Here is a 13,112-nt window from a genome sequence, read left to right as displayed (position 1 = left end):
TAATTTCTGGGCAATTGGAGCGAATGATTTGGCCACTCAAATCACCCAACATCCCCATCGTACATTTATGGGACGTAAGCGAGACATTAGTTCGTGCACAAGAAATCCTGCACCGGCAACATTTTCACAATTATGGACGGCTATAGAGGCAGTGAAACGTCCCCTTTTCGAAGAATTTATACAAGACTGTGCTTAACCTGACATACAATATTTTTAGCGCAACGCAATCTGACTTTCAAAAATCCCTACAAAAAAAATGGCCCTGACTAACATTAACCTATGCGTTTCACAAATCGCTTAACTCACAAAAATCTTGGTTACTCGAACTACTGCAATACAGCAAGCGCCACTACTGCCAGCTAAATAAAAGATTCAAACTACGGAAGGCACTAACTACTGATAGGGATAGTTAGCAAATGAAAGATATTAATAGAGAACAAACAATGTATTTACCTTAATATCATCAAAAGTCATTATATATATAGCAGTTCATGACAAATTACAAAACTCCGCAATCTCTCTCCCCACATCCACCACTGCTGGCGGCTCACCTCCAACTGCGCAACGCTACGCGCTGTTCACATCCAGCTGCCGCTGCCCAACACTACAATGGCAGACAACAATGCAAACTAGACACAGACTGCACACAACACAGCCAGTGATTTTTATACAGAGGTGGCGTTACCAATAAGAAAACCTAAACAGCCTACTTACAGCAGTAGGGTTCAATATTTCTGCAGGGGGACTTCCAACGACTCCTTGTGTCCATGCCACGTGGAGTTGCTCCACAATGCCTGGCAAAAGGACGTCCTACATGATATTAGCAGGTACCCCATGACTTTTGTCATCTCAGTGTTTAATCAGAAATCTACTCTACAGCATGTTATAATAAGCACACGGTATGGAGTATTGGTCACCCTAAAAAACTATTACGCTGTTATCGTGTAACGCCCAGCGCCTCTATCCTTGGTAATAGCCTGAAACCACTCACTCACGAGTGGATTCCACAGAGCTACCAAATTGCCCGGATGCAAGACTTCTGCGTTTTGTCTCGTGTTCAAACTACTGCTGTAAGTTTCCTAAGCGATTAGGATCGGGTGACTTAGTACGCATACCCGGAAGTATGACATGATGCCACAGTGTTCGAGAAATTTGGAACACGTGTGCAGCCCTATGAGGACGGGCGCTGACGTCTTCGAAGATAGGACTGTCCACAGTATACCCAAAATGATCACGTGAAACGCAGAACAAAACTTGATCAGGCAGAACATTGCAATAAACATCCTGATTTACGTTGGTGATAAACTGATTGTGTGTTCCCAACGTGCTCTCAATTTTCGGTAATTCAAGTGCTCGGTGACAATGCCATGCAAAACATTACGAGAAACATTAGGAAAGTCATCCCGCAAGGAGGAAATCGTAAAGTGTCTGTTTTTTTCACATTATTGTCCATTTCCTGCACGAACTTTCATTAACGACCGAAGGACGCCCACTCCATTGTTCATCATGCACATTTATGCGGCCATCTTTAAATGCTCTCACCCACTTACTTACTATTCCATCACTCATAACGTTTTATCCGTAAACTGCACAGATCTTACGATGAATATCGATCGCTTTTAGGCCTTTAGCACTAAGAAATCTTATAACAGCCCGTACTTCACAGTCGGCGGGACTCACGATTATCGGAGGCATCTTAAACACTCAGAACACAGCGTAAACAAGGAAGAATCAGACTGCAATGGCGTCCGTGCGTAGATTAAGGTACATGCTTTCATGTAAAAATAAAACTATTGAGATACCTTAGCACGTGTTTTTTTTTTAAATTTCAAAACGGTACTTACTTAAAAAACACGCCTCGTATATGGTAACTGTGTCTCCATTTGCTAACACTTCCTGTCTCTCCTTTTCTTAAAGATTGTACTTTAGGTTTACTGGTATGCCCAATGGCTTCTCCATGATGTAAGCAACGTAATAGTATATCCTGATACAGTCTTGATGCTCAGCCAACTGCTGAACTTCTTAAGCTTTCCCAGCATGTTGGCTACTACATTAATATATCGCGGGTGCTTTGTGTTGCTTAAAAACATCATAGAGTGATACCCAAGCCTTCTTCGCAGTTACAGTAAGTTTTGATTCACAGCTGGACACGAAGATTCTTCCATGACAGGTCGAACAAACACACCTTCTTCTCCTCATGTCGCACCTGACACGTAAGGGGATTTTTCGCATCTACACTTCAAAAATTCATCATCATTTGTAAAAGCTTACATGAACTGCTTCGTTAGGGACGACTTAATATGCAGAGATGATAATAGTAATTTTAGGGTTCCGTGTCTCAATCTGCAAAACAAACTGTTATAGGATTGCTTCGTTATTTGTCTGTCTGTCTGTCTGTTTGTCAGACTGTTAAGAACAGTTTGTCCCAGGAACGGATAGACGCATGAAGTTCAGTATTGTGAGACATATTACGGTCTATGGTCTCTTGGAGCTATAAAAATTTCAAGTTTTTAAGTCAATTCAATCGAATGATACGGTCATTTATGTCACATATTTTGATACTCTAAAACTTATAAGGTGCTTCCCGTTGACACAGAATCACGAAATTCAGCGAGAAGCAAGGTTTCACAGTACACGTGAGGTAAATAATCTGAAACTTATTAAATTGTCATTATATCACGTAAAAACATCTTTTTCCATTTGAAGGTAGATTGCATTAATCATCCCTCAAAAGCATAATAGGCGAACATTACTGCATGCAAACATAAAATGTTAGTAGAAGTCATGTTTTAGTAACTCAAAAATGTTTTGTCGAATCTTCTCTCCCCATAAATGTAACATGAGGTTACTTGCATGTTCGGACTAGTCAGATTTTGATGTGGTCTCGGAATTTCCAGGACCAGTGTCTATATCAATAAGTATATCAATAACAGGCAGAAATCGTAGAGATTCTCTATTTCCGAGATGTGTGAACTGTCTGTAGACATAATTAAGTTCGCGCGGAACTCTCAGTGTGCGACTTCTGCTCGCAATTGGCCATTTTTTTTAATGCTCTCACTTTTATTTACATATCCCGCACCTAGCGAACAAAAGTGTAGTCAGCAAAGAGATACGATTTACTGTCATTATCAACAGTTGAGAAGTTGATCGAATGATTACACGCAGCTTTGCTTGAGTGGGGACATGAAATCCTGAATAAACCACTGGTTTCGTTTTATCAGCTATCACTAGTCCTTATGGAAATAGTCCACTCATAATTTACCATCAGCAACGATTGTTAACAAATAATTTTAACTTTTTTTTAGGGTCAACGTGGTTCTTAGCCAAAATGTTCTCCTCGCTACTCTTGAGAGATATTCTCGGTGGCTAGTTTATTCTAGACCAATTTTGATCCTTTGTCCTATCACATTGACACAAGAAAAAGGGTACTTTGCAATGCGACAGAAATGGTGTATGAAACACATATCACAAAATTACCTAAAATGCAATTCTTAAATATCGAGAGTTAATTGCAAAAAAAAAAAAAAAAAAAAAAAAAAAAAAAAAAAAAAAAAAAGTGATATCTTTTTTCTTGGGGTGTTAGGACTGAACAGCATGTTCATTAAAAACTGTTTAATCGTTGCCCTGTGTAATCAAAAACCTGCACGTCGTTTATAACAAAAAGTTTTGTTACACTGACTGTTCTCGTAGGTGGGTAACAAACTACTTTAAAAAAATACATCACCACGCACCCAGTACTGTTTAAGGTAAGATAATCCACAGCCACGGAGCTCAGAAGCCTGTAAAATGGATAATTTAATGTCAATAGAAAATTATTTGCATTAGCAGTTTTATTTGGTGAGCAGACGTGTGGTCGTTGCTCGCTTTTCAGAAGCTCGACCTCCGGCTAATAATATCGGTTCCCACCCTTAGCGTACATCTTCACGCCACTTAGACCGTAGACCTCGCACGACAACATTTTTAAAATAAAAAATGTACTCTGAGATATACGGTCTTTGATGGACTGAGAAAAAGCTTTTGGAGAAAAATGAAAAAAATAAGAAGCCTTTTAACTGTCCAGATAATGAGAAATAGACTGAAAGGACATCACACTGAACTGGGATGCGTTTTTTCATACCCCACGCACCAGCTACAATTTTCTATTTTATACTGTGTCTGTATTATCATCACATCCATGTCTTTTCACACTATCAACTGATTTAGATATTATCAACTGAAGGCAAAGTGATTTAGATGCGCCATTTTAAATGGCTTACTCTGAAACCGACGTATAACACACATTATATACATCGCACAATGCTGTGTTATTATAAGTTTATAGCCCAGTCCGTATTACGTATTACATTACAGCGGTAGTGTTATTCAAATCAACTTTGATTCTATCACGAACCGTTGTGATCATAGATTATACGAAAAGAGAGCAACATAGCAGATTTCCATCAGCTTTTCTTACCCTCGCAAATCTAGATTTCGGCTGTAAATAGCCATCTTCAGTGCATTTTCGTTACAATTCAACGGACTCGCGGCAGTTCATATCACCACATGTTCTTGCAGGTGTACACGCAGACAGTCCTTGGGAACTCTTGACTGTTCATAACAGAGTCGTATCCATAGACCTAAGTTTCATCTCCAATTACAATTTTTGGACATAAAGTTCCGACATGAATGAAAACTATCCTTCAGCTCTGTGCAAAATGACACACGATTTTCCTTCTGTTCAGCACTCAAAAGATTGGGAACAAATTTTGCATTCTCATGTGTAAATTACCGGTTAAAATTCTACGCATAAACCTGTATGAGATGCTAAATTTTTCTGTAAGCTCTCCAATAGTTATTCGCCTGTTTGAAAGAACAATTTTGGCCATTTTTTGCACGTTTTATTCTGTTTTAGAGGTCAATGGATGTCCCATACGTTGCACGTCTTCTACCGACTCATTGCAGCTTTTAAATCGTCCGCATCACTTGTAAGCAGTCTTCAGAGTTACACCATTGTCACCACAGACCAATTTCAAAATTTCGAGAGTTTCTTTGGCACCTGTTTCTAACTAGAAACAGAAATAAACGTTCACGCGTTGGTCGAAATCCACGATGCGCCACAGACACCGTAAACACAACCTCACTCTAGCGTCTCTGGACGCTGACTGACAAGTCAGAGCGTGTTCCGTCTTGACACTGCCTGTGTCATCGGATAAGCTTGTTAGGCAAATTGTGAGGAATGGTTGCAGAGTCACCAGTTGCTGCTAGAAAGTATAATTCGTCATATTTCTTTTTGTCAGACCTCGAATATCACGAGTTCACATATTAAAATATTGTAGTTTTCTAAACTGAGACCAAACAAATTTGTCTATTACAATGCAATTCGTGTGGGTCGGTGGCTCAATGGTGAAACGCCAGACAAATTCAAAAACCTGGAGTTTGACCCCTGATCATTCCTACGGTTTTGATCTGTAACTTATCACTTCTTTGTTGGTGTGAAAAATGTCGAATTACACTTTGGTTCGCAACTGACGTTAAGACTGTAGCTAGCTCGGTAAGTCAGTTCGAAGGTCGAAGGAGGACAACGGCGTGTACCAACTCAACAGAGCCGCGTCTTGTACAGCACTGTGGTGTTCAAAACTATCTTCGGAATCATGACTGCTTTACTGTAGTAATTTCGTCCCATAATCACACCAGTTATACAGGGTTTGTTTCCGCTCTTATTAGGTATCTCTATTACCGAAGTTCATATTCTCATTGATTATTTATTCTCTGCCTCGTGATGACTGGGTGTTGTGTGATGTCCTTAGCTTAGTTAGGTTTAAGTAGTTCTAAGTTCTAGGGGACTGATGACCATAGATGTTCAGTTCCATAGTGCTCAGAGCCATTTGAACCATTTTTGATTATTTATTACTGCTAATGAACACGAAGACTCTAACATAACTCTGCCTCTTGTAGACTCGGCTGGCGTTAAATGTGCTTTATTTGGTTCGCCTAAATCTCGCTCACCTTTTAAGAGCATTAACGACCTTCCAGGTGACGTATATTCCTTACGACTCGTTAGTATGACAATAACAACGGTATAGGATTGTTTTCTCTCCCTCCTTTCCTGTTAACTTCTAACTATATGGCCTGATAATGAAAGTCTGTCGTCATGTTTTTTGACCCTTCTGTCACGTTTACTGATCTGAAGCTGTCTGCAACAAGTTGCAAAACTGGATGTTAAGGTTTTTGTTAATTGTTTTAAAGACGAAATGAAAATTTTTTTATCTATATCTTCCAATATCCATATTACAGCACTCCGTTCCTATCCTGTACCAAGCTTCGTAAAAATGTCTAATATTCCATACAAAATACTTCCTAATATATTGCAAAATTGGGTCACGAATCAGCTTTCGGCTTCTTAGGCCAGCTTTCGATGACACCATTAAGTTTTCCTACTGAAGGGTCTCTGTCTGTATGAGCCTCCTCTTAAGATTTTATTGAAGTTCACCACATCTCCATGTCTGTCAGTCCAGTTTACTGTGCAATTAGTATAAGAGCTATTCAGAAAGTACGGAACGATCGCTTGCGAAATGAAAATCATAGTGAAAACACGACGAAGCTTTGCACAGAGGTATTAGGCATGTCGATCGCGTCACGTCAGTCTTTTCAGCTCTGAGCACACAGCGAACATGTGAAGATGCCTACAACAACAGAGTCTCCAGCCAAGTATGGGTGGCTGCCGGCAGATTTCGCCTGAGGCCATGCAGTCCACATAACATACCTGTCGTACGGTTCCGTCTTCATGACAGTTCTCGGCCGCACACACTGCAGGGGCAATGGGGAAGCTCCTGCAGCGTTTTTGATGGGAAGTCTTTGATCACCCATCATACAGCCCATACTTGGCTCCGATTTTCCATCTCTGCTTACAGGAACCGCTGACTATGACGACAACTTTCTGGCAGAGACTGTAAGCTGCAATCCAGGGTAGAAAGTTGTAGGAAAGAACAGGAAGCTACCCTCTGTGATAAGGATATTGGAAAGTTGGTACCACGTAACGACGGATTTCTAAGTTGGAGCGTCCACTATGTAAGACGTAGCTGGAACGTGTAGCTAACTGTTGCAAATAAAACAGATTTGATTTTCACTGTGCTTTCCATTTCGCAGCCGATGTTTTCGTATAGCCCTATGGTTGGCCCGGTAGATGGCACTGCCATAGGTCAAACGGATATCAACTGCGTTTTTATAAATAGGATCCCCCACTTTTTATTAAGTAGTCGTGCAGTACGTAAAGAAATATGAATGTTTTAGTTGGACCACATTTTTCGCTTTGTGATAGATGGCACTGTAATAGTCACAAACGTATAAGTACGTGGTATCACGTAACATTCCGCCAGTGCGGACGTTATTTGCTTCGTGATACATTACCTGTGTTAAAATGAACCGTTTACCAATTGCGGAAAAGGTCGATATCGTGTTGATGTATGGCTATTGTGATCAAAATGCCAAACAGGCGTGTGCTATGTATGCTGCTCGGTATCCAGGACATCATCATCCAAGTGTCCGGACCGTTTGCCGGATAGTTACGTTATTTAAGGAAACAGGGAGTGTTCAGCCACAGTTGAAACGTCAACCACAACCTGCAACAAACGATGCCCAAGTAGGTGTTTTCGCTGCTGTCGCGGCTAATCCGCACATCAGTAGCAGACAAATTGCTCGAGAATCGGGAATCTAAAAAACGTCGGTGTTGAGAATGCTGCATCAACATCGATTGCACCCGTACCATATTTGTATGCACCAGGAATTGCATGGCGACGTCTTTAAACGTCGTGTACCGTTCTGCCACTGGGCACAAGAGAAATTACGGGACGATGACAGATTTTTTGCTAGCGTTCTATTTAGCGACGAAGCGTGATTCACCAACAGCGGTAACGTAAACCGGCATAATATGCACTATTGCGCAACGGAAAATCCACGATGGCTGCGACAAGTGGAACATCAGCGACCTTGGCGGGTTAATGCATGGTGCTGCATTATGTGAGGAAGGATAATTGGCCCCCGTTTTACCGATGGCAATCTAAATGGTGCAATGTATGCTGATTTCCTACATAATGTTCTACCGATGTTACCACAAGATGTTTCACTGCATGACAGAATGGCGATGTACTTCCAACATGATGGATGTGCGGCACATAGCTCGCGTGCGGTTGAAGCGGTATTGAATAGCATATTTCATGACAGGTGGATTGATCGTCGAAGCACCATACCATGGTCCCCACGTTCACCGGATCTGACGTACCCGGATTTATTTCTGTGGGGAAAGTTGAAGGATATTTGCTATCGTGATCCACCGACAACGCCTGACAACATGCGTTAGCGCATTGTCAACGCATGTGCGAACATTACGGAAAGCGAACTACTCACTGTTGAGAGGAATGTCGTTACACGTATTGCCCAGTGCACTGAGGTTGACGGGACACATTTTGAGCATTTATTGCAATATTGTGGTATTTACAGGTAATCAGGCTGTAACAGCATGTGTTCTCAGAAATGATAAGTTCACAAAGGTACATGTATCACATTGGAGCAACCGAAATAAAATGTTCAAACGTACCTACGGTTCTGTATTTTAATTTAAGAAACCTACCTGTTACCAACTGTTCGTCTAAAATTGTGAGCCATATGTTTGCGACTATTACAGCGCCATCTATCACTAAGCGGAAAAAGTGGTCCAACTAAAACTTTCATATTTCTTAACGTACTACACGAATATACAATATAAAATAGGGGTCCCTATTTTAAAAAACGCAGTTGACCCATGGTAGCGCCATCTGGTTTCCCCTTTCAAGCTAGACAAGTTTCGTTCTTTGTAGTTTTTTCGTTTGACGCTTATTTCTTGAGATATTTGACACGGTCACGATCAATGGACCACCCTGTATATCTGGCACCAGCAATGGTGACATTTTGTTGTGTTCACTAGTGTTTTAGTTAAATATCGAAGTCAGTAATTGTTCATTCTCAGCCAGAAATATGGTGAGGCTTCCCACAACTGAAATTCATCCCACACCTCGTCCACCTCTGATACAGGCCGCATCCTACAGCACTTCATTGCGCAGGTAATTAATACAGGTCATTGTTTTTCATCAGTCATGAATTATTGAATTGGCTCAAGGTTAGACAGATTGAATCTTACATTCTTAAATGTTTGCCCTTAACCACAAAACCGTAGCCAAGACTATTCTCAGGCTGCAGCCGCAACCCTTAGAACCAGTACAGCAACCTTTTACTAAGAGGCCGAAAGCTGGTAATTTAACAGAACATTAAGATGTTTTTCCTATTTAATATTATCATGTTCTGCCAAGCACCGACGGAAAATCCAGTTAATGGTATAATATTCCGCCAATGGATGTAGATGTAAATGATGGGCACATGGCGGTAAGCCGGGATTCGAACATATAAACACGTGCTGGACAGAGTACCGAAATACGAACTGCATTAAGTTAGTGAGGCAACTAACAGCGATAACGGACTGCGGTGAAACAATACTGCGAGAGAGGCAACGAGTCTCCAAATAATCAGAGACCACAAAACCGCCATTTGCAAGATAGCTGCCAGTGAGTGGCTACGAACTGCCAGCCACTTCGGTATTAAGTATTGTCCTACTTTTGTGCTAGGTAGTATAAATCTATTTGAAATGTAAAACTTCCGATTAGTCATCGTTTATAAATGGGCTTCTAGGCCTGTTAAAGCATATTCGACTGCGCAATGTTGGGGTATGTGGTATACGCTATGATGGTCTTGATGATTTAAGACGTGATTCTGATGCACCAGTATGGTCCAAGATGGACAGGTCGATCACAACCTGTATCTCGGGCGCCAGGATCGCCTGACTTCAGTCCTCTTTTTTTTTTGTCTCAGGACATCTCAGCTGTATAGTGCTCAACACTCACGTTGATGGAGTTGAAGTAGAGCAGCGAATTGTAGAGTCGTGTAAAGCTTAACGAGATGGTCCGGCGGCTCTGAAAGAATACGTGGCTCACCGCACAGACGGGTGTAGTAATGCATCCAAATGTGACCACGGCAATTGGAATGCCTCCTTCAACATGTTCGAGTGTACAGTAAAATGTAATATGCAACCAGCTGAAGCAGTATTTTATTCCTCGTTAAGACAGGCCATTAGATGGGGTCGTAGTCGGAAAGTTCGCATCTCGGATACATTCACAGTAATTAGGACAATGCGGAGTGAGTACAAATAGTTATTTTTAAGTAACTACGCTAGATATAACTGTACGGTTTGTTGCAAATGATAGAGTAACTCGCAGAATTTTATCTTCTAGATGTGCTCTGACAGCTCAGATGCAAGGATCACAACCATAGCTAGTGTTTCAGCAAGACAGTCCGCTGCCGCACCGGAGGTTATTTGTTAGTCATTTCTTGGATGGAACCACTGAGAACACACAGATCGGTAGAGACGACCCAACACGTTCACCAAACGTAACTTCTCTTCATTTGTATTGTGGGACTACGTTAAGGATAAAATGTTCAGTTCACCGGTTTCTGATGTATTCGTGCCGTAGGAGTTTGCACGAGCTGCCGTAGACACGGTCGCCGGAGATTGGTTGGTTGGTTTCTGGGATTGAAGGGACCAGGTCGCCGGAGACATGTTGAAAAAGACGTGGAGAGAATTTGAGTATCGTCCAAACGTTTCACAGGCAACAAACCGAGCACGTGTGGAAGTGTATACATAAAAAAAACTTTATGAGTCAACCAACCATTTACAACAAGCCACACAGCTGTATCCAGCATAGTTCTTTAGAAATAATAACTCTAAATCAAGTAAAGCTCTTAGGCGCACCCAGTATTTCATAACGAAGTCAGTCACGGGTCATAAAAACAGATTGCCGGATATCCCGCAAACGGCGGACTCTTGTTTACTGCTTCTATCATCCTGTCATCCGTGTCAGTTTTCGCCGTTGCTTATGACATACCGTGCGTTACGGTGCAACCGTCGTCGTAATTTTAATTATACGTACACACAATGACACAAATTATTCGTCGTTTCGCCTATCAGTATCACTTTATGAGAACTGTCGTTTTAGATATGTTTGACCGTAGTTGACAGCTGAGAAAGCGGTCGCACTTGTACCGTTGGACGGCGTCACTTTGTTCGCACGGGAGTTTTATTGTCGCCGCTTTCAGAGGAGACGTTTCTGCAGGTGAGCGCGCATCCTCAGTCAGTGTTAGTGGCAGGGGCGGCCCGCTGACCTTGACCTCCCGGGACCACTCCTGGAAATACTCCATCCCCATGGCTGGCTGCGGTGACGGAGAGGTGGCTCCTATCCCACTGGCGAGTGTTCCGGTGCCCAGCGACGGCGAGGAACTGAGGCGTCGCGCCGGCGTCGCGACGCGGGGCGTCCAGCGCCCCTCCCCCCTCCAGAGGGGGGGCTAGGGGGGGCTCGCCCCCGCGATATGCGCCCCGCTCGCGGATTCTTCGGCGCTATGAGCGCCTGGCAGCGGCACAGAGGAGCACCTCGGCAGCCGGCCCATTTATTCTGGTGTGCAAAGCGACTGTCCGCCACTTTGTCTCCGTCCGTGGCCGAGTACCGCCACATCTGGCCCACACCGCTGTCCCCTGCACACAGCGCCAGCCGGCACCTGACATGCCGCGACGCGGAGAGCTGACCAGAACTACACTACTGGCCATTAAAATTGCTACATCAAGAATAAATGCAGATGATAAACGGATATTCATTGGACAAATATATTACACTAGAACTGACATGTCATATCACGCAATTTGGGTGTACAGATCCTGAGAAATCAGTACCCAGAACAAGCACCTCTGGCCGTAATAACGGCCTTGATACGCCTGGCCATTGAGTCAAACAAAGCTTGGGTGGGGTGTACAGGTACAGCTGCCCATGCAGCTTCAATACGATACCACAGTTCATCAGGAGTAGTGACTGCCGTATTATGACGATCCAGTTGCTCCGGCACCATTGACCAGACGTTTTCAGTTGGTGAGAGATCTGAAGAATGTGGTGGCCAGGGCAGCAGTCGAACATTTTCTGTATCCAGAAAGGCCCGTACAGGACCTGCGACATGCGGTCGTGCATTATCCTGCTGAAATGTAGGGTTTCGCTGGGATCGAATGAAGGGTAGATCCACGGGTCGTAACACATCTGAAATGTGACGTCCACTGTTCGAAGTGCCGTCAATGCGAACAAGAGGTGACCGAGACGTGTAACCAATGGCACCCCATACCATCACGCCGGGTGATACGCCAGTATGGCGCTGACGAATACAGGCTTCCGATGTACGTTCACCGCGATGTCGCCAAACACGGATGCGACCATCATGATGCTGTAAACAGAACTTGGATTCATCTGAAAAAATGACTTTTGCCATTCGTGCATCCAGGTTCGTCGTCGAGTGCACCATCGCAGGCGCTCCTGTCTGTGATGCAGCGTCAAGGGTAACCACAGCCATGGTCTCCGAGCTGATAGCCATGCTGCTGCAAACGTCGTCGAGCTGTTCGTGCAGATGGTGGTTGTGTCTTACTAACGTCCTCGTATGTTAGGGATCGAGTCGTGGCTGCACTATCCGTTGGAGTCGTGCGGATAAGATGCCTGTCATCTCGATTGCTAGTGATACGAGGCCGTTCGGATCCAGCACGGCGTTCCGTGTTACCCTCCTGAACCCACCGATTCCATATTCTGCTAACAGTCAATGGATCTCGACCAACGCGAGCTGCAATGTCGCGATACGATAAACCGCAATCGCGATAGGCTACAATCCGACTTTTATCAAAGTCGAAAACGTGATGGTACGCATTTCTGCTCCTTACACGAGGCATCACAACAGCGTTTCACCAGGCAACGCCGGTCAGCTGCTGTTTGTGTATGAGAAATCGGTTGGAAACTTTCCTCAACGTTGTAGGTGCCAACCTTGTGTGGATGCTCTGAAAAGCTAATCATTTGCATATCACAGGATCTTCATCCTGTCGGTTAAATTTCGCGTCTGTACCACGTCATCTCCGTGGTGTAGCAATTTTAAGGGCCAGTAGTGTACAACAATCGTCGCTTCGCGCCAGGCGTCAGCTGGACGAAAGACGACATCACCTTCCAACGGAACTCTGTTCACACTAGAAGTAG

The 13,112-nt window shown here is 43.4% G+C and overlaps 1 protein-coding gene across 4 annotated transcripts in view; it reads right to left on the bottom strand.

Annotated features, from left to right (window-relative positions):
- LOC124718933 (tropomodulin) overlaps nucleotides 1-11,355 on the bottom strand; it is a 396,859-nt gene extending 385,504 nt beyond the window's left edge. For all 4 annotated transcript variants that reach the window (XR_007005943.1, XR_007005945.1, XM_047244596.1 and 1 more), the window contains exon 1: nucleotides 11,224-11,355. Coding sequence is in view for 2 of the 4 variants with exons in the window: in XM_047244596.1 (XP_047100552.1) it covers nucleotides 11,224-11,265 (42 nt within the window). In the remaining 2 variants the exon portion in view is untranslated. The remainder of the gene's footprint in view (nucleotides 1-11,223) is intronic.
- Nucleotides 11,356-13,112: the final 1,757 nt, after the last annotated feature.

Source organism: Schistocerca piceifrons, chromosome 10 (genome assembly GCF_021461385.2).
Source record: "Schistocerca piceifrons isolate TAMUIC-IGC-003096 chromosome 10, iqSchPice1.1, whole genome shotgun sequence".
NCBI lineage: Eukaryota > Metazoa > Arthropoda > Insecta > Orthoptera > Acrididae > Schistocerca > Schistocerca piceifrons.
Note: the sequence above shows the minus strand (reverse complement) of the source record. Positions and strands in the feature narration are given on the sequence as shown.